The sequence below is a fragment of the Hemitrygon akajei genome, unplaced genomic scaffold (assembly GCF_048418815.1).
Source record: "Hemitrygon akajei unplaced genomic scaffold, sHemAka1.3 Scf000055, whole genome shotgun sequence".
Lineage (NCBI taxonomy): Eukaryota > Metazoa > Chordata > Chondrichthyes > Myliobatiformes > Dasyatidae > Hemitrygon > Hemitrygon akajei.
Genome location: NW_027331941.1, coordinates 3582019 through 3605316, shown reverse-complemented (window position 1 = coordinate 3605316; position 23298 = coordinate 3582019). Strand labels below are relative to the sequence as shown.

The 23298-nt window shown below is 41.8% G+C and overlaps 1 protein-coding gene across 1 annotated transcript in view; it reads right to left on the bottom strand.

Moving 5' to 3' along the window:
- Positions 1-7120: 7120 nt before the first annotated feature.
- Positions 7121-23298, bottom strand: part of LOC140721455 (NACHT, LRR and PYD domains-containing protein 13-like) — a 52533-nt gene continuing 36355 nt past the window's right edge. The window contains exons 8-13 of the mRNA XM_073036274.1: positions 15886-16055; positions 13346-13517; positions 10977-12606; positions 10113-10199; positions 9027-9212; positions 7121-8476 (exon numbers count right to left, since the gene is read on the bottom strand). Of these exons, the coding sequence (XP_072892375.1) occupies positions 8410-8476; positions 9027-9212; positions 10113-10199; positions 10977-12606; positions 13346-13517; positions 15886-16055 (2312 nt within the window). The 3' untranslated portion in view covers positions 7121-8409. The remainder of the gene's footprint in view (positions 8477-9026; positions 9213-10112; positions 10200-10976; positions 12607-13345; positions 13518-15885; positions 16056-23298) is intronic.

Here is a 23298-nt window from a genome sequence, read left to right as displayed (position 1 = left end):
TGGGAATTGCGCAGTTCGTGGCAACGAGTGTTGATACTGATCCAGCTGGAAAGTCTTTAATTGTAACTGTGCGGCTATATGGGCTGCCCGTTATTCTTGCCAATGTTTATGCACAGAATAGGGATGACCATATGTTTATTTAGTGATTTCTTTTTCAAGTTGCCAAACATGGTCACACATAAGCTCATCCACAGAGGCGATTTTAATCGTGTCCTCTCCAATTTTGGACCGCAGTGCTGCGAGGAATGTCACTTCCTCTAGGTCAGCACAGTTTATCAGACATTTACTTAAAACATTGTGTGTGGAGGTTTCGTAACCCTAGCTCTTGGAGTTACTCTTGTTTTTCTTCCCAGTACACCGTTCCTTCTTGCGTATAAATTATTTTTTTATGGATACCAGCCTCCTCTCTTCTGTAACAGAGTATGGTTATGAAGCCATAGTTATATCCGGTCATAGTCCGCTGACTTTAATATTACGTAGGCCTACTACACAACTTAGTTATGGTACTTGCAAGCTAAATCCTACTCTCCTTTCAGATGAATGTTTTGTGAAGTATATTTATTCCGAAATAAAACCTTTTCTGAGAATTAATCAAACACCAAGGATGTCTCTATCAGTTGTATGGGATGCGCTAGAGGTATTTTTAAGAGGCCAAATAATCTCATACTGCGCGCATCGGAAAATTAAAGACTGAACGTATGAATCAACTGACACATCAGATAATAGAATTAGACCTCTTGCACAGCCAAACACCCTCATCGGCTTCAGACCGAATACAATCTATTAACAACTCAAGAAGCGTAACATCTTAATTCGAAGATGCAATGTGAGTTTTATGAACATGCAGAAAAAGCAGGGAGGCTGCTAGCCCATTAATTGCACAAAAAAACTGCTAGTCACGGTATTCCAGTGATACGGTATGCGCAGGGTATTAAACAAGCAGATAATGTAGAAATAACTTCATGTTTCCATAGCTTTTACCAATTACTGTTCTCCTCAGATTCATTCACCTCCCCATCAGATCTGGAAGATTGTTTTAAAAAGATAAACATCCCTTATATAGATCCGAATGAAGCTGCTGATCTGGACCAGGCAATCACGACACTGGAGACAAACTCAGCATTTAGGGGTATGCAGATTTGAAAATCCAGAGGCCCAGACGGATATTCTTCTGATGTGTGGCAATTGAGTCACTCACTACAGCCCTGAGAACATCAGCTAGTATCGAAGGTATCCAGGTGGAGCTTTGGAACATAAAGTGTCACTGTACGCGGATGATATGCGATTGTATATCTCAGATCCAACTCGACGTTTCCGAAATCTATCAAATTTGCTCATAAAATTCGATCAAATATCTGGTTAAAAAAATAACTTAAAAAAGAGTGAAATAATGCCAATTTGGACCATATGTTTGGATATTTCTTTTTTTTCCGCGACCCCCTTTATAATCAGTTACAGGAAATTGAAATACTTGGGGGACTAGATAACACATAATTACAAGGACCTTTATAAAGCCAACTATCAACATCTCCTTTCCAATCTTAAACAGGAATTTGAACGTTGGAATTCTTTATCTCTTTCCCTTAGCAGGAGGGTTAATACAATTAAAATGACTGTACTGCCCAAATTCTTATATATGTTCCAAAGCCTTCCAATTTTTCAAACAAAGACCTTCTTCAACAACCCAAATAGTCAAATATCAAGTTTTATTTGGAATAAAAAAAAACATTCCAGAGCAAAGGGAAAAAAGTACTACACAGGCCTCGTAGAATGGAGGGTTTGGCACTTCCAAATTTTCTATATTACTACTGGTCAGGTAATATAAGACCAATGTTTTATTGGACAACAACTGATATTGTTGTTCCTAGCTGGGTGATTATGGCGAAGTCATCCTTTTAATTTAATTCCTCATCGGTAATATATGCTAAACTACCATTGTCACAAACTGTATCTAATTTCACACTGAATCCATTTGCGATGTAATCCATTAAAATTTGGTTCCAATTTAGACGTCATTTTGCACTTAATAACCTCTCAATCGCTGCACCAGCAGCAAAGAAATTACATGTTCACCCCATCAATAATTGATGCGGCGTTTAATATTTGGTCTAAGCACTGTATCACTTCATTGTATAATCTCTACATCTAGAGCAATCTTGCCTCTTTTGAAGAGCCAGTTAGAATTTTTGAGATCTCTATGACACATTTCTATAGGTATTTGCAACTCAGAAGCTTTATAGCCTCGTATCTTCACTGCTTTCTCTACTGCCCCCTTCATCGCTCTTAGATTCAGTCCTGTAAGAGCAAAGTTGATGTGAAACAATTTGTAAGCAAAATCTATGAGCTACTCAATGTATTTAATCCTGAGAATTTTGATTTATTAAAACATAAATGGGAAGAGGATATTGAGGGAAAAATTTCCAGATGACATATGGCAAAAAGCAATTCATAGAACTTATTCATCCTCTGTGTGTCTTGGACATGTTGTTGGTGAGTTTAAAACTGTGCATCGTTCTCATTGGTCTAAAGTTAGATTCGCTAAGGTTAATAAAGATCTGGACCCAATGTGTGACAGATGTAAACATTTCCCAGCTGCACACTGTCATATGTTTTGGCCATGTCCAAAATTAGTAAGTTTCTGGGGTTTGATTTACGAAACTTTTTCAAAAACAATTTGGACAATTAATTACGCCATCTTGGTCAATATCACTATTTGGAGTGCTTTCTCAGAATGTTAACCTCAGTAAATTCCAAACTGATCTCATCATTGTTTTAAACAGCAACACACACAAAATTCTGGTGGACACAGCAGGCCAGGCAGCATCTATAGTGAGAAGCGTTGTCTACGTTTTGGGCCGAGACCCTCGTTGACAGCGCTTCTCACTATAGATGCTGCCTGGCCTGCTGTGTTCCACCAGCATTTTGTGTGCGTTGTTATTTGAATTTCCAGCATCTGCATATATCCTCGTGTTTCATCGTAGTTTTGTTCACTTCTTGCCAGAAAGCTCATCTTGCGCAAATGGAAAGATTCTTCCCCTCCAACATATGGATATTGGATAAAAGATATCATTTACTTTGTAAAATTTGAGAAGATCAGCCTTTCAGTCAGGGGCTCTTGTTCATTGAAGGGTGGGGTGTTCATTTGGTAATGGTATAAATTGTTGGTTGTAATATAACATACGTTCTGAATATGACTTCTGGGATTTTGAGTGGCGTGGACTATTATGAACGATCTATGCAACCAACAAAACAAATTTAATCACACTGATCATTCATCATTCCGTCAGTAACAGAGCAGCTTTAGAAATACTTGATTTCTTGAATACAGTCATGACTTTTTTTCAGCAGCTTTGTGTAAACCGTGACATACTGCCGACAGGTTGAGTAGTAATTGTGAAATAAATCAGAAGGTCTGCAAGTTCGTTGAATTAATTTTATTACATGGCAAAACAAGTACAGTCAACGAGACATATTTCCATGTGGTTAAATCGTTGTATAGTTTCTTGACTTTCGGTCATTTCTATCAGAGTTCATTATTGCTTTTGTTCTTTTTTTTAACTCACTGAATGCAGAGGAATTTAGAATCACAGTAAGTTGAGAAATATCAACATTCCGTTTAGCTGCTGTCAAACACTACCGGCTTCCTCCTGTTCCCTTGACATTTTATATACAAACTTTTTTAGTTGCATGGCGCGAGACATTTTGCAAATGGACAACACTTTCCTTCTGTCCGGCTGCTTCCCCAAATCCCTGTAAACTGCAGTTATTAGGCATCTTTTTTTTAAAAAAAAGGAAAAGGGACAAATTAACTTCCGAACCACAGCCCTATATGAAACTTTCCAGGTTTAAGTAAAAGCATTGAAAAGATTGTTTAAAAGCAAATTAATAGATTTTTGGCACGTAGCAACTGTTTGGAAGTTTTCCAGTCTGGATTTCGACAGCACCATAGCACAGAGTATGTTCTCGTCGAGGTTTAAAATGACATTCCCTCAAACCATGACGATGATTGAATATCAGTTTTGATTTCACTGGATCTCAGCGACACTTTTGACAGAGTTGACCATGGCATATTACTAGAATACCGGGTGGCAATTTCCGATACAGTCAGAAAATTGTTTAAATCCTTTTGACAGGACAAGGACTCTTTGGTCTCTATTGATAACAGCATATCTCACCGAACAAAAATGACATGCGGAGTGCCTCAAGGGCCCACACGAGGGCCTATTCTGTTTAACATATGCATGTTCCCTCTACCTCAAATCATGGTGGACAGCGTGACGCTCAGATTTATATAACAGGGTCATCATTGAAAAATCTGAATTCAGCAAATCACTGATTGGATAAGCCAAAATTCCCCTACAGTTAACCAAATATAAATCTGAAATAAGAAAAAAAAAGGATAATAATTTAGTGCTCACTGTGAATCCCTGTCGTTAGAGATCACAAACTAGGCAAGAAACTTTAGCGTTGTCATGGACTCCGATGTGAATTTTAATAGCCAAATTAATACAATTACAACGTCAGTGTTCTACCATCTTAAAATTTAGTGAGACTTGCATGTCTTATGTCTCAGCAAAAGCGATAAAAAGCTCATCAATCCATGCATTTATTATTAGTCGGCTTTACTACTGTAATAGCGTTTTCACAGGCCGTTGTAAAAAAATCCCTCGGACATCTGCAGCTCATTCAGAACCCTGCCGCTAGAATCCTCACTGAGAATAGGAAAGCAGAACACATCATTCTAATTCTCAGATCACTACACTGGCTTCCGGTCCATCAGAACATTCATTTCAAAATATTACGACTGGTTTCTAAAACACAGAATGGACCCGGGCCTGGGGCCAAAATATAACTATGATTTCATGCTGCATTATGAAACCTCCCGAGAAATCAGATCTTCCGCTTTCCGTCCCCGGGGTCAAACTAAATATGCTACAACTCCTTTTAGATATTATGTCCACATATCTGGAATAACCTTCCAGAGAACCTGGTCTGCTGCAACGTTAATCTCTTTTAAATCAAGGATTTTTAAAAATACTTTGGATGTAGCTGTTAATTAAAATCTATTGCACTGTAACGTTTATTTGTCGTATGTATTTTGTGAGATGTTCTTTTCTTATATATTGTCTGAAATTTGATGTTTGCTTTTAATATCTTATTATCTGTAAAGCACTTTGAACCTCCTTCTGTTTGAAAAGTGTAATACAAATAAACTTGTTTGCTTCTTACGTTTGTTTTCTGTTCCCTGAGACTAAATCGTCGTCACGACACTGAACTGAAGAATGAACTGGTTTATACCTAACTTAAGCTGGAGAAAATTGGGCAATAGTTCATTTTGAAGTTATATGTTATTGCATCTCCAGCATTTAACGCACATTTGCAAAGTGAGTCTCACGTACCGGTAAATACGAGAGAAAAAATACAACCGACCCGTGATTAGCTCCAGGAAGTGAAAACCTTTTAAAGCACAGCGAGAGACGATAAGATCATTTTAGATACCTTGCCGATATTCACCATCGTGGCGTTTCTCATCAGCTCCTTCCCCTCTCTGAGGCAGAGCTTTCTGCCCTTCGTAAAGGCTTGAACTTTGTCCCGCTGCGCCAATACCTTAGTTAATTTCGCGTCCGCCACGACGCTGATACTCCTTCCGCCACCAACGTCTCCGAGTCTATTTCCTGGGCCAGGACCCTCCACCACACATCAATTACACCATCTCCTGTTTTCAGCCTTCCACCTCTTCCTGTATAACACCGTCGTGGTTTTCTGATCTCTCTGGATGTTTTCATTTCCAACTGGCGACAGGAGATCAACCGTCTCGACATCAACACACCTTTCTCCAAATCTGACCACACTCCTTCCGAGCGGTCTGTTCTCCATTGCCTCGGCCCACATCCTAATCTCACCGCAGATAACTGTTGTAGTAGTCTCTAGTACTGACCTCTACCTTGCTAGGAAACAGTGAAAGCGTTCAGACAAACCCGCCGATCAGGATCCCACTAAGGAGAACCAGGCCATTGTCTCCCACGCCATCATCATCTTTACTAACTCTGGGCATCTCCCATTCTCCGCAGACCAAACTCATATTTCTCGCACACGCACTTACCGTTTCTACATATTACTGAAGATCCACAAACCTGATTGTCCTGGCAGGCCCATTATTTCAGTTTGCTCCCGCCCCACTGAACTCGTATCTCCATACCTCGACTCTGTCTTGTCCCTCTAGTCCAATCCCTTCCTATCAACATCTATGACACTTCACACGCTCTGGATATTTTCAATGATTTCAGGTTCCCTTGCCCCAATCATTTTATTTTTACTATGGATGTCCAGTCCCTATACACCTCCATCCCCCACTGGGAAACCTGAAAGCTCCCCGTTTTTTTCTGGACACAGACCCAATCAGTTTCCTTACATCAGCACTCTCATCTTCCTAGCGGAATCTGTCCTCACTTTAAATAATTTATCCTTTAGCTCCTCCCATTTCCTTCAAATTAAGTGTGTAGCTATGAGCACTCGCATGGATTCCAGTAATGTCTGCCTGTTTGTCGGCTAATTGGAATAGTCCATGTTCCAAGCCTACACTGCTGACCACGGGAGGACTGCGGAGAGGAGGAGTCGGTGACTTCGAGAACAGTGGGTTCGCGAAAAAGGTGTGGAGGAGGCTGGAGGGACAGTGTCGAGTTTCATCCCCAGCAGCTGCGTAACAGAGGACTCTCTGATCTACGGGCTGTTCCCGGGGACGCACACCGAGACCAACATCCGGTGCTGCTGGTAGATCATCAACTTGGTGAAAGACGCTCTTTGGTCGGCCCCAAACTGGATGGTCTACCATCACATGGAGATATCCGCGGGGGAATGCTGCCGACTGGCACATTCTCGGCGGCAGGAGTACGTGCTGAGGGACGCACTCAAACTTGGTGCAGCCACCGCAAGGGCCCGGTGGGGAAGGACGACAGTCTAGGGTTATTCTCCCGTGGGAGGTGAAGGGGAGGGGGGCGGGGTGTATACCCCTCAACAAGTGTATGTAAATATGAAGTAACAGAGTGCCACCTGGGTGCCAAAAGTGTTGAAATGTAAAGACCTTAATGGAAACTTTTGTAAAGGACTGAGAATCATTGAATGGTTTATTGTACATAATTTTATTTTTGAATAAAGTATATTTTGTTTAAAAAAATACACTGCTGACCAAGCCGCGCTTTTCCAATGCTACAATGATGACTGCATTGATGCTGCCTCCTCTACACCTGCGGAACCCGTCGACTTCATCCACTTTACCTCCATCTGCCACCCTTTCCACGAATTTACCTGGCCCATTTCAGACACCTCCGTTCTTTCTCGATCTCTCTGTCTTTACCTCTGGAGACTGTTTAACTGCGATGTCACTCCTCCCACCCTGTTAGTTGTAAAACTGCCATCCTATTCTCTCAATTCCTCTGTCTTCACCGCATCTGCTCTCATGATGAGGCTTTTCATTCTAAAAGGAAGGTGATACGCTCCTTTTTCAAATAAAGTGGCATCCCTTCCTCCACTGTGAACTCTGCCCTCAACTTCATCTGTTTCATTTCACTAACGTCTGCTGTCACCGATTTCTCCCTCCAACCTACTAGGGATAGGGATCATCTACCACCACAGGAGCCTCCGTGTAAAGCACATAGTTCACCGCATCTTCCACCATCTCCAACGGGAACCCAGCACCATGAGCATCTTTCCCTTCATTAAACCCACTTTCTACTTTCCGCAGGTATCACTCCCTAGGCGACTCCTTTGCCCATTCATCGGTCCCCACTGATCTCCCTCCTGGCAATTATCCTTGCAGCTAAGCCTGCCCCTACACCACCTGCTTCACTACCATTCAGGGCCCCAGACAGTCCTTCCTGAAGAGGCGACACTTCACCTGTGAAACCATTGAAGTCACTCACTGTGTCTGAAGCTCCCAATGTGTCCTCCTATATATCGATGTGACCTGACATAGATTCGGGACCGCTTCGGCAAAAAAAAAAGCTACACTCGGTCTGCCAGATGAAGTGGGATCTCCCAGGGGACTCACCCTAAATAATTTCTCCTTTAGCTCTTCCCAGTTCCTTCAAATTAAAGGCGTAGCCATGGGCACTCGCATGTGTTTCAGCTGTGTCTGCATCTATGTCGACTACGTGGAATAGTCCATGATGGTACACCATGATTCAACGCACATTTGCTATTTAATAACACATAAAGCAAACTTGGAAACTTATTGAGGATATAATTGAGATCAAACAAACGAGCAAATATTTCTCATGTAATGCAAGTTTTTTTTTTCAGTTCTCTTACGTGATCAAACACCCCGGCTTTATCCTGAAGCTGCACTAAACTGAATCGTTCACATCACGGAGTGCATTGTATTCATGTAAATAAATGTAACATTTTTGACGTTCATTCAGTTAGTAGGATTAAATGGTTTGATGTGGTGCCCTGTCCAGTATGTTCATAGCGCAGCCATCTGTTTAAAAAAAAGATAATTAGAATTCAAAGGGAGTAGCGACTGGATGTTGCTTGGATATAATTATTGAATATATTTTTCTATAACAATTACATTTTTATATCTAATCCCTAGAATAATTTCATTTGTGTCATGTTTTAAAATAATTAGTATCTTATTTTAAATGACGGAGGCGGAGCGAAGTTATGCTGGTGCTAAACAACGACTCCTTTGCTTGCATTATTCGGAAACAGCTCTATTTTGATCTTTAATATCTATATTTGTCCCTTTCAGGGATCTTTGGAAGACCCTGGCTTAGGGTTAAGCACTGACTTCGGTTCTTTGCGGGAATGGGACCAGTTCTTGGGATTTCAGGACCAGCCGTTGTTGTTCGGCACATCAAGGGCTCGGCCTGAGATCAACTCGCATTTGGAAGCCGAAGATTTCAGGGCCCTGGAGACGGGAGGATCGAGTTTCGGTGTCACAACAGGAGACCCGTGCGTCGTCGGGGGTGTTTGGATATCTGCTGTGTGCCTAGAGACCCGGAATCTCTAAGATAAGATAAACGCACCTGATTTCTTTCTGCTGATTATCGTAATTATCCACATGATGTTTCAGTCTTTCATGAGTAAATTGATTGTCATGTTGCCCATCCTGACTGGAATTGCTCAGGTTCAGCAGCGTTAGGGAACGATTTTTACGCAGAGCAGAGAAAAGTACACCTAGACAATCATCTGTAAGATGGTTGGATTTCAGCCTGTATTGAAAGCAAGTGAGGATTAATATCTGAGCAGAAACACGCACACACACAGACACACACACAAGCTCTCTCACACACACACAAACGCTCACACACACACACACACTCATACACACAACCCTCATACGGACGCAGATGACGTCTGAATATCTTCATATTTACGCTCTCATTCAGATCTATTGTTTATTAGCCTCATATATTTTATCTAAATACACATATATAATGGAGCAACCAGCTAACTTCCGAGGATGTCTACGAACCAGGCAGCATTTAACTCGGGAAAACAAAGGTGATATTTCAGACTGAAACACTAGAGTTGTACAATGAGAGGAGAGGGAAGATATCAACTCGCTTGCCCCATTATCTATGGTTGCATCTGCCCATCATCCTGACCGGACGTTTTCGACATCCGTTCCTGCAGTTGTCAGTCTCTTAGTCTCCACATCAACTATGAATTCTACTTCCGTCTTCAACCTCACTTCAGCCCAGCTGGTGTCATCTCCCCCGTTTCCTTCATTCCTTGTTAACTTGCACTCGGCATCCTTTTTTCATCTGTTCGTCAAGTCTGATCCCTTTCAATTCGATGTATTCACCTTATCAATAACCATACCGATTTCCACCTGTGATATTTCAGGCTTGCCACTCATCTAACTCTCTCCATCAGGGCGCGAACATCTTCAAACAACACTCTCATTCTGAATGCATGGTCACAACCAGAATCTTTCCTGACAATGAAGCTGCCCAGCCTACTGTTTTTTTGAAGATGCTCGATTGTTGCTGCCATTATAACTTCAGCAATCTCTAGTCAGCTGACACATAAAGTGCTTAACAACAATTGGCACACCGATCAGCAATCTAAAGCAATGGTGGCGGTCGGCATTTTAAACCATTACTCACTCCAAAGTCTGTATTTTGCAGTCATTTTTTTCCAATGTTTTGAAGATCTGCTTCACTCCAGAGTCTTGTAGGTTATTTTGATTCAATCTAAATATCCAATATAAACACAAGTAATTATTGATCCCAATTCGGAAAACCCAAAACAATAATGTAATAAATCGATACGCTTATTTCCCACGTGACTGAGTGAAGGTAATTAGAAATCAATTTAACAACTATTGTCATTAAGTTTATGTTCCTTTGAGCTTAATTGCTGAACTTGAAATTAACTCTAATGATCATGATGTACGCAACCAGGATAGAATCTTACCCTGGCAATTTATGTCACAGAACTCTGGGGACACGCAGTTAGAAACCAATGTTAGCAACGGATTGAAGTTCATGAGGTTGAATAACGTACAAACAAATGCCGACAAATTCTGGCATTGGCTTCAAAAAGCCATTTATTTGCCAGATTCATAATTCAGGATAATACGAACTTCCCATTTCAAGCACGAACGAACTCAGCAACAGGACACATCCACTCCGCTAAACGTCAAGTAGCGTGGAATAAAGAACATCATAAAGTAATTGAATGGATAGCATTCCTTGCTGATGTGTTACTGTGCACAGCAATCAGTTTCATGACAATGTACTTGTCACCTAACATGGAGCTGTGCTAATCGCCATGCAGATGCAAATGTCATTGAAAGAAAAAATTAAATGGGTGTTTTCTTGAATCATGCACATGTCCGAATTTTAAGGGTAAAATACTTTCAACGTTAATCTAAAACTTCTGAGTTTTATCAAATCACGCCATAAATATAGTTACATAGATAAATAGATAGATAGATATAGATATATCCACTGTGCTTGATAAATTACCTGAGAATTACACATCTGTGCAGCACAGGCTTCAGTTTCTGAATTTCGTCTGGCTGTGCAAGGCATGAACTGAGATCCAACTCCTCAATCACCTCGGAATAGATTAAAGTTCTGGATAAAACTGTGAAGTCAGGAGATGTGAGAAGTAGTTGATTTAATTTAATTGTTATAGTGGGAGCAAGCACTTCTTCCAATACTTGATTGTCTCCAAATTCAAGCAAGGAGTACAGTGTGTGTAAAACCTTGTGTTGCTCGGTGTTTGTTAGGCGTCTTTTGACACTTTCCCTGAACCATTCGGAGATACACGAAGAAACTTCATAACAGACTGAGCCCAGTTGCAACTTCAGGCGATCAGTTGATTTCTGCGAAGACAGGCCAACGAGAAAAAGTGAAAATGTCCTGAATCTGCCGGCAGTGTCCGTAAATTGGGCATCGAGTAACCCTTTCAGTTGAGCTGTCGGAGTATTTAGGATTTTCGCAAGTGCAGCAAGGAAGTCTCGCACAACAGAGTACCTGAATTCATAAACAAGACCACGATTCTGTTTGCCTGGGTCCTGGATCATAAACGCAGAGGCAAAGTTTGGAGGACAGAAATTCAGTTCATTCAATGAGCCGGCTTCAAACGAAAGTGTGTTACGTGTAATTCCTTTGTAGGCTAATTCGCCGACTTCAAGTAAACACACCCGAGTTGTCTTGTCGTCGTATCCGCATGCTCTGAGAAGGAGTACGAAGTAGTCAAAGAGCACCTGGGTATGGTTTATGACAGAACTTGTTGTCTGTACCTCTCTCTGTGGTTGGGAGGCGAGGACATAGCAAAATAAAGGGTTACTGGACATGTTGCGCAATATGTCATTCTTTTCAATCAATTGAACAACTTCATTAATGTACTGCTCATGGCGAAGATAACGGGAAAAATATTCTTTTACTTTCTCAGAAGTGAAACCCATGACTTGGAAAGTTGAATCTGCTGTTACATGACGCAGCATCTCCTGCTTCCAAAGCCGGGCTGTGATCAGCACTGAACAACCTTTCAGAAACTCTCCCTGTAGGAGACAGCGCAAGATGTCCTGTACGAAACAAATGGACTCTGGTCCGGTACATCGGTGTCGTGGATCGCTGTTTCTTTCATCATCAGAGAAACTGATGGATGGATCCAAGTAATTCAAATCATCAAATATAAGTAATAAGCTTTTGGGTTCTTTCCACAAATCATCCAGATAATTTTCCAAGTAAGGATATGTGTCAACTATCAATCTACTTAACGTTGTTCTACCTTTTATTGCATTTAAATTCTGAACTTTAAAATGAAGGACGAATCTGAACTCTTTATATATCATTCCCATGGCCCAGTCGTGGATTATCTTCTGTATTAGGGTGGTTTTCCCAGTCCCTGCAGCCCCATAGACGATGCTGATGTTGGTCTTATCAGTATCGCTGCAGAGTCTTTTCAATAATTCATGGATCACTACTACCCGAATTTGACTATTATTTTTTGCTGTTACATCGTCATGCTCAGGCTGTGTCGTGGTAATCAGTGGGTCAGTATAGATGTCAGAAATTAAACGTGACTTTGGCACTTTCATATTCCTACTCTGAACTCGGAGTATGTATCTGTGTTGAAGTATCACTTCTGAAATAATGAATAAAAAATAAACAATTGAACGCTTCTGCTTTTTTTGTTGCAGCGTAGACATACTCAATTGCACACTAAATAAAGGCTTATTACAGACTGATAATAAATAATAATAACTGTCCTTAACTATGGACATGAATTAATATCACCATCCATTAAAATTGGATTAAATACATGTTCGTAACGCATATACCATATAATGAATTTTTTTAAATCATTAATTATTAGCATGAAACATTGCAATGAAGCAACGTTATGTATCAATAAGTTGATTTTGTCATCGCTAGATGTATCTGCCGGAATTTCCAGTGAGAGGTCGCCTGGCCGCAATCCTGTGTGCACTCCGATACTGCAATTAGTGAATTTGTGCAGAAAAGCTCATTGCAATATTTGATTTTTTTTTCTGGATCATCGAACGAACATGCTGACATTTCAATTATATTTCCATTTCCTATGCAGTTGTGATGCAATACTTCTGTAGTATTCAATCCTGTTTTGAAATGTGCCGTCTTATGAACTGACGAATGGCGTGATAACTAGCTCATTATATTCGATACATGCATTCCCTTAAACTATATTTTCTTTTACTTCTGAATGTCGATATTTAAAAAAACCCGATCTAACTAATATGTTGGATTGTGCCCTTGGTTTTGGGTGCTAAACTATTTTTTCTTTAATGATCTTGCATGCGGCAGATTTATGTAGCTGCATGTGTATTTTTGCCTCAGAAACTTACCTTCCTCAACATCCTGCTTCAACAAAGCAAGCAGATTTTGCGGGTTTGCTTGAGTTCTGCTAAGTATATCCCAAAACAATCTACAATCCTGAAAGTCTCCGTGAAGTACTGATTTCAAAAGTAGTCGCGAAGCATCAAGCCCTTGGTTTCTTCTGGTCAGCTTTCTTATTTCCTGAAAAGGCAAAGATGATGTGTTTTGAAGCGTCATTTCATTAGCTTTATCTGTGGTAATATTAGTACTTATGTAAATCGGATATTAAGGGGAGCCTGGTACAAAACAATATAGGATCTGGATCTGCGTCCTTCAAAATAAAGGCAATATGGACATGGGCAATCCACTGTCACATATTCAAATGCCGATGGAGGCAACAACCTTCATTGACATCAAAGTCAAGGTTCGTTGGCTGGTAGCCTGTACCTACGAATCTATGCAAGTCCATTGTTGAAGTCGAAGGCTCACAGACAGCATCTCCGCATTCAAATCTAACTCTGGATCCAAGTGCTCTGGGAGCAGAGGAATATGGACTGCCCGAGGTTTAGCAAATGGTGTATGTGCCTGGAAATGGGGGGGGGGGGGGGGTGGGTAGTTGATTTACTGTTGTTCCTTTGTTGTGTATTGTGTTCTGCTTAGTTCTGCTCTGTGATGTCCTGCCAGGCATTGCGACACCGCAATGATGGCACTTAATTCTCCGTAACGTAAAGTTCCATAACTTTCAACATCTCCAACTGGACACTGCAACCAAGCACATCTGACCATCACCACGGCACACCACCCCCTCCACACACACACACACACACACACACACACACACACACACACACACACACACACACACACACACACACACACACACACACACACACACACACACACACACATTCCCATGCAACACCCCTGTCCACTCATTCATCCCCACTAAACTCCCTCCTGGCCCTTATCTTTGCACGCATGACAAGTGGCACACTTGCGCCTCCACCTCCCCCTCACTACTATTCAATGCTAAAACAGTTATTTCAGGTGAGGCAGCCAATCATTTGTATCATCTACTGTAACTACTGTTCCCCTTGTAGCCGATGTTCCGCTTGTATATATCGATATACAAGGGGAACATCGGCTACAAGGGGAACAGTAGTTACAGTTCTACTGTAACATATATATATATATATATATATATATATATATATATATATATAACTGTATATATACAGTTATATACAGTTCTGTATATAAAGGTATACAGGTAGATGATCATTTGTATCATCTATTGTAACTACTGTTCCCCTTGTATATCGATGTGTTCTGGGATACCACTTCGTCGAGCAACACCGTCCGTCTCAATTCTATTTCCCACTCCCATTCAAACATATCAGTCCATGACTTTCTGTAATGCAACGATAAGGCCACACTCAGACTAAAGCCGCACTTAGAATTATATTCGATCTGGGCAGCCTCCAACCTGATGACACGAATATCGGTTTCTCTGTTAATTACTCCCCTTCTCTCCTTCACCATGACCCATTCCAGTTTCTTCTCTCGTCATAACTTCTTACCTGTCCACCAACTCCGTCTGGTGCTCCTCTGTTTTCCCTTTCTTCCAGGTTCTACTGTTCGCACCTATCAGATCCCACTTGCTGCCTCTTGATGTGTTCCTCCCAGTCTGGGTTTTGAATGATTTCCAGCATCGGCCAAGTTTCTCAGCTTCGTATAAGGTTTGCGTAGGAATATGTGCTGACACTTACCGACTGCTCCAGCATATCCTCGGGTGTAGTGGGTGTTAACACAATCATCGCATTTCACTGAATTCTTCGCTGTTCACGCCATAAATAATCTACACCCTATCATGATCTCCATTACAAGGATTGCCGAGCTCTCGCTTTCATAGAAATATGGCTCATCCCCGACAATCTGGACCAGTAGCTCCCGCCAGAGAGGGTCTCAATTCCCAGGGAAAATAAAGTTGCCCTACAATTTCATGGAGGTCAAGTAGAAGAGGTGTATACTTCACCCTAATCTCATTGTGGTGCCTAGATGTAATGGTCTTGAGGTACTTTCGTTTTCTCAAACAGAAGCGTCAACTAATTAATGTCAACAACTCTGCTGGCAGTCTAAGTTATTCAACATAATCCTGACAACAGTGTAAAGAACGTAACAGGCAGATTGCCAAGAGTAGAAACAGCCTACTCTGATCCATTTCTTATCCTGGCCGTGGAATACAAGTGGGCTTGCTTGAATAAACCATCAGGGCAATACATGCAGCACCAGTGGCCCCAACACCTGACCACGGCTACACGACCATCAAGAGTGCTTTTCGTTCTGATCATCTGGCAGTCCAACTTCTAGCAGGTAGAGTCTAAAGAGCAGGGCACCAAAAATGCCCGCTTCAAATTTCAACTTCAAACCAAGGACCATAATTTTTATGTTATACTAGCAATACAAAAAGGATTAGTAGCCATATCGTTGTATGGGCAAAATGTATGACTACTTCACAAAGCATGATACATCTGCTTAGATATAACTCACCAAAAGATATATTCCATACCTCAGAGTATATTTTTGATATCCCCCCGGTACTGATGAGTGACTCATTAATGTCCTGTACGACGCCTTCAATTGCCGATTCCAATTTTTCATGGTAGATTTCCATAACTCTGTACAGGTGCAGATCGGTATATTGTGCCAGTTCTTGTCTAATTTTATAAGGAGCATCTTCTGTCAATGTGCCAAAAAGACATATTAATGCAATGCCTGACTGTTAGTAAATGACCTTACTCTGAACTAAATGCCATTGTAAATTGAGGCTCGTCAAAGTTTAGCGTCCTCATACCGTTTCAATCAATCTGATTTCCCAACAAAGTGGAAAATCTGCTTCTTTTCACTATATTAATCCATTGGTTGTTTCGTCATCCACTGACTAATTTCTCTATTTTATTAGTAGGACAGTAGCTTTTTATTACTGGACATTTTCTGTAAAGTGTAACCTGATTTGAGTTCTAATCTTATCCCTTTTTATTCTTTTTCCATCACGTACAATACGTATTCCATTACCCTTGGTTCGCTGATGCTTTTTCATGCTATTGAATTTTCTCCATCTTACGTATAATATTGAGGGATCAAATTATTTCTTTATTAGCAGATATTGTGTTCATGTTTCTCCCTGTTCAATAGTATTTGAAAGAAAATTGTTTTCCAAGCAGCAATCCACATTCTGGATCGGTTTACCATTGATATCTAGAGACAATAAAAGAGAGCAGGAGGCCAATATAGAAGGCACAATAATTGCATTTTATCCCTTGGCAGACAGGCATAACCTTCAAGCTTTTTCGGCCGTACAGCCAAACAGTGCAAGTTTGTCATTATCACTGAGAAGCTTCCCTGGCATGAGACCAACATTTCCCAAGCCATTGACAGCTCCCTGATCTTTCTACTTCAATTCTTGTTCTCGTTACAGGTCACAAAATACTGGAATGACTTACACTCAGCATGCATGCAGTATATACACATCAATATACATACACACTCATTAGCAGTATATAAAGTACAGTATATGCAGTACACATACATATTCAATATATACACTACGTTATTTACGCAGACTCACACACAGTATATAGATTCCACAGTGCACAGACATATACGGCATATACATATCGCTATACACTCACACAAGAGATACACAGATACACTGGTTCCACTGCCAGGAATCAAAACTTCGAAGCCACCAAGACACATAATGAATGTTGTGCTTGATTAGCAAAAAAAAAAAAACCGATCAATTTAATCTACTCGTTAAGACAGGGGTGTCAAACTCATTTTAGGTCACAGGCCGGATTGAGCAAAATGCAGCTTCATGCGGGCCGGATCACTCGGACGCGTGTGAACGCAGCTTTCGTTGCCTCCGTTTTTTCAGCCTGCTCTCATGTGTCTCAGTCTCTGCTATAACTACAAAGTGTTTCACTTTACAAATTCCGTTTCTTATGAAGAAGACTGCCGAGCAAGACTGCCGAATAAACACTAAAAACCCTGAAAACCTGGTACCTGAATAAACTCAGCATTAGCCATATCATACGCCATAGGCGCTTCGATTACTGGGGCCAGCTTTAATAGTAATTAGATATTATCTCGCGGGCCAAAGATAATTCCAGCGCGGGCCGGATTTGGCCCGCGGGCCTTGAGTTTGACATATATGCGTTAAGACAATATCAACCGTATGCATGGGTCTATTTTCTTTTTAATCTATCTGGCTATCTTGGAAGCACAAGTACGTTTGAAGTACATTAGAAAGTATTTCACAAGAGCAAGCTATTCTGCTCAGCAAAGCTTGCCAAATTTGGATTCATACAGTGTGTTGAAATATCTATGGAATTTCGATTCAAAGTCCCGAAGGTACTACTCTCAACTACACAACTAGGTAGATTTTTCTATGTGTCTATTAACCGCTGTGTAAATAAATGCTCTCTGATGTTACTTTGAAATGTCTCCTTAACTAATCTCCACCTGTAGCCCTGTTTCCCGTTGATGGGTTAATTTTTAAGTAACAGCTGCCATCCACTTTACTTATATCCTGAATGAATTTGAATACATCCATCATGTCTCCACTTATTCTACGTACACTTAGACTAAAACGATTTAATTATTTCACTGCTCAAACCCTGCAGAGCTGGAATGAGTTTCATCGCCCTCTTTGAACAGTGCAGTGTTTTCAGATCCCTCACAAAATACGGACACCAAAATTGTGCACAGTACTCAAGGCGTGGCCTCACAAGCGGATTATACCGCTTAAGAATGATATCTCTGGATTGGAACTCCACTGAATTCATTGCGTAGCGCAAAATTTTATTACCCTTCCGAATCACTTCTGTGCGTTGTCTGGATGTTGATAGTAATGAATATATGAGAACGTCGAAATCCTTCCAATACTTTGCACTTTCTAACTTCAGCCACACACCCCTTTGTATATTTAAATCTAATATTCCTGCTTTCTTTTTGTAATGTCTAACATTTACTATATAAAATTTATCTGCCATTTATCTGCCCACATCTCGATTTTGTTTGAGTCTATCTGCCTTGATACTGCTGCCTGCATGTTATCAACCCATCTCCCTACACTTGTGTCTTAAGCAGACTTTACTAGTTTAATTGTTATGTCCTTATCTATATCATTAAAGAAAATTAAAACCGGCAGCGGCACCAAAACAGAACCCTCTGAAACCGCACTTTAGGCATCTTCTAGGTGTGAAAACGACCCCCTCAGAGTACTTGTTGTACTCTGTCGCGCCAATTCTGCACCCATTTGCACACTTTACTATCAATCCAAACATTCTGAAATTTCATCATCAACTTCTCTGGGTTACCTTATCGAAGGATTTCTGAAAGTACAAATGAATGATATATACCGCTTTATTGTTATTATAGATTTTAGTGGCCTCTTCAGAGAAATCCAGCATTTTACTAAAACGTAATTTCCCTTCCCTGAACCGATGCTGGCTTTCTAAACATGTCTGTTCTGATCAACGAATTTTCCATCCCATTCTTCACTAATGTTTCCACGATATTACCTACGGATAGCGCCTCCTGAACGTTTCACCACTAACGCAGTGGTCTTTCTGCAAAGGGGTGCTTGGATTACGGTTAGAGAGAACAAGTTCTTGGGAATGCGCGCCATCCAATCAGGGGAGTGGGGATTTTATCAGTGTGCCTAACACCGGTGTGAACTGGGTATTCGTTCGTCGGGAGACAGAGGGAGAACACTCAGGAGGGAACCAGTGTTAGGATTGGACTGGTGGGGAGTGTGAGTCGATGGTGCAATCTGCGTAAGTCTGCTGAGGATCAGTGAATATGGCTTTTGGCAGAGTTGAGTTCAAACTTGGGCACATTTGTCTGTTTAATTAGAATGAGCCCTTTATGTGTTTCTGTTAATTTATTTCCTTTACTAACCCTTTAGTTAAGTTAACGTTCATATTATAAAATTCCTTTAATCTTGTGCAGTGTAATGGCTATTATTTCCTGAGTTGCAACAGGGTAGCAAATTACGCAGCATTCATAGAAACTGGGGGTTAGGTGGTAGAGACGTCTCAACTCATGAATTTGGCGGGACTGGGGTATGTACTCGCTAGACATAGCCACCGCAAGGAAGGCAGGATCTCGTTGCGGAGATCGTCCGGGAATGGTTTCTTTGGATGTTGTGTGATTGTCCTGAGTATTGATGCAGTGGGTTGTGTATTTAAACCTGGGTTAAACTATTGTTCAATGAAGTGATTAAGATACGTGTTTATGGAAGCTGCTGAAGTTCGGCAGTCATGCAAAAGTACGGTTTAACCAGTAATGAATGCGTGCGTATTAAACGGGGTGAACATTCGTAGCCCCAGTGAATTGCTTGTTTGGACTCAGGGTATCGTTAAAGTATTGGGAACAGTTACCACCATGGAGCAGGCGTTTGATAAAATGGGGGGCAAAGACTTTGTTTTAGATCACACTAGCGCTGATCTGCCTGATACGATTGCAGCCCCGTAAGAGCTGGGGGTGGGGTATGTGGGCTGTACATACTTTCCTGGTGGAGGCGAGTGTATAAGGGTGCCGTATCGGATTTCGAGATACTTTTAAGTGAGGGTGGAGACGTTAAAACTGATTTGTTTTCTTTCTGTCACCAGGTTCAGATATGGCCCAAGTGCGGAGTGACTGACACTGAAGCAGGTCGATAGTTCACAGACTTTAATACGAACAGCGTTAAAGGAAAAAGAATCCTATAATTGCTGTGCCAAATGCATCTGTTAACTAAAACTCTCAAATGGAAAACGAAGCCGACACTGCGACTGTGAAGAAGAACTAAGAATAAAACGAATACCGCTAGACTTCAAAGTCATTTGACGCTAGTATCCAATTTTTCAGGCAAGGCGGAATGCAAGCAAACAGCAAAACGTTGCTGTGCCCAAGTCCCGACAAACACTACAATGGAATGAATGGAATTAAATACTATTACAACGAAATAATAAGTAGCTGACACATGCCATTGCCGAATCTACTGCGCTGCCGAATCCGTGGTTGTGACAGGACCCCTCTCTCTAAGCGCAGCCCCAGGGGCACCACAAACCTATGTCCGCTAGAAGTCCCCAATGAGGGACTTGCCCAAGATGTTCTTCAGAGATGCTGGTAGATGATTGCTACGGTGTGCACTGCCAATATCAGAGCAAAAGGCCTCCACATGGAGACAGAGACAAGCGTTTTAACATAGATAGCTCGAACAAGTAACACCGTGAGATGGATCATTCTGAAAATGAGGACCCTCCGATTGGAGCTAAATGGGCATCTGCTTCAACAATAAAAATAATCGAATCCCTTAGCCTATCAAATTAAACTTAACAAGCTTAAACAGAAAGCACCAGGAAACTGCATTACAAAGAGCGAATCGCTCGAGAAAAACACAATGAACTCTTAAACCATTAATAAATGTTGTTAAGCACCAATAAACCAATTCAGGTGCTCTAAAAAACTCAAAGCCAAGTGCGCTGATGCCCTGCACAGGCTTGCAGAAATCACGACTGGAATCCGCTCCCGATAGCAGGCACTTGACGGACCAGGAATTCCTGAAAACCTGAGATCCAGGGATGACCCGAGAGACCTGGGATACTTGAGAGAGAAACGTGAGGATGTCGAGAGACAGGGAGACTTGAGGATCCAGAGAGACTGAGTGACCTGAGAACCCCAAAAGTCCCAGAGACCAGGAAATACCGACAGACCGAGAGACAGGAGAATCAGTGTTGTGGCATTGTCTGTGGAGCGATGTAAAAGAGTCGTCTGATTTGAGTGTTCAATGAGCACACCGGGAGGGGTGAGAATACTGAGTTGGTATCACTCCTTACATCCCTGGACAATAAATGGCCGTGCCAATCTGGAGAGTCCTAGTTATCATAGGCTCAGAATGCTCTCGGGTTTAACACCCCCGAAGTGGAAGAGGATTATGAGCCATTGGCAGAATCGACCTCTCAATGCTGGATGACTGGCAGTGCACTGATAACGTGGAAAACAAACAGCGACTGGTAGGGAGTCTGAGAGACCCGGCTGCTGACGTAGAGAGATCTTTGAAGACACGAGACCCTTTGGCTTCTTCCGCGAGGCACATGCAAACACTAGAAATTGTTTTTGGGTGCGACGACAAGCCCAATGGAGCTTATGACGGGATTTATGACACAGGTTGCTCAGCATGCTTCGATTCAAGAAGGTGAGGACTGCGTCTTATCGCCCTTAAGGTGATCCCCAGCCCAAGCGGTTCACCCAGACATCTCTAGACATGATTGGAACCTTGAGATAGGTAAACATGAAAAAATAAAATCGACATTTTGGGCATCTGGTCTACTGCTACAACTGCAAACAGAAAGAAGCTATCGGGCATTCCTCGTATTATCTGATGTTTGGCTGTGAAGCGAGTTTGCCCGTTACTCTCTATTTTGGATTGGCAGCGAAGATTTTACACAGAACACTAACATGAAGTATGTATCAAATCTAAGAAGGAAGTTGCACAGGCTTACAAACGAGCCGAGTTTTCAGCTACCTAGCAGAATCAATGAAATAAGAGGAGGTTGGATTCTCCCAACTGATGCCAGGAGACCATGTCGTCTTAAAGAATTTGGGGCTACCTGTGAAGCATATGTTGGATGACCGCTGGTCTGCTACACCCTATGTTGTCGAGAGTCAGATGTGAAACATACCCGTTTTCCAACTGACACCAGAGGATGGGAATGGACCTGACAAGAAACTCCATTCGAACCACTTTCTAACTCTGGGGCAAGAGGAGCGTTTTGACCCAGAACCTGACCTGGACCCTACACCTCATAAGAGGAGTCTGCGCCGACATGAAAGAACTGACTATCAGCGGAAAGGGCTGGACGAAAGCTAAGCAGTGAATTTCATACAGACTCAGAGGATGAGCAAATGGGGGTGTGGTAGATGCTGCCTTTTGCAAACTCCCCAATCACTGAGGAGGATATCTCCAGTCCTGCTCACACTGAGGCGGGTGGAAGGGGCAGAACTAGCAACGGGTAGAGAGGTTTGCGGTTAGACAATGATGGGTGGATGGACTCTCAGACTGGGCATGTTGCCGAGCCCGGCGAAATGTAAAGGTAACCTGAGTTATCGAGAAGCACGAGTAATGCCAGGGAGGGTCCTCCCCATTCAGACAAGAAAGAGCCCAGGTAGTGTCTGAAATTGAAAATTTAAATAATTGAGTAAGAATGTCTCAAAGAGTTAAGAAACTTCCAGATAGGCTTGGCTACGTCACTCCAGTTGAAACAGAGTGTAGCACCTGTCCCCTTGGTGAGATACATCAGTGCCATTTACACCTCGATCTGAGGTCCTGGTGTCACGACATTTCTGTAAGAACTTGCATTATTCAGGAAGGGGTGATAATTTCTCTCAAAGCCATGGGGCATGACTATTGTTGATGGGAGACAGTGTAAAGTTGTCACCGCTAGCAGAATGATATTTGTGTAGAAGCACTGTTGAGGGTATGATTCGAGCTAACGGATGTTTTGGTATGCGAGCCATCCAATCAGGGGAGCGGTATTTTCTATCTGTGTGCCTGATACGGGTGTGAACCTGGTCTTTGTTCGGCGGGAGATGATGAGATGAGGGAAGGCGGTGGAGAGAACCGGTGGTAGTATTCAAACCAGTGGGGACCGTGATTCAATGGAACAAGCTGTAGAAATCTGCTGAGAAACGGTGTATATAACATTCAGAAGAGTAGAGCAGCAACCTGTGCGCAATTAACTGTTTATTTATAATTGGCCCTTTCTTGTTTTCTTTTTGCTTTTTCTTTAGTTAAGGTAGCATTCATAAATATAATTCCTGTAATCTTATGCAGTGTGTTGTCTGCTATTTCCCGGCACCGAGTTGTAACTGGATCACTAATTACACAGCATTCACACTTAACCTGGTTTGGGTTGGAGTGACATCCCAAATT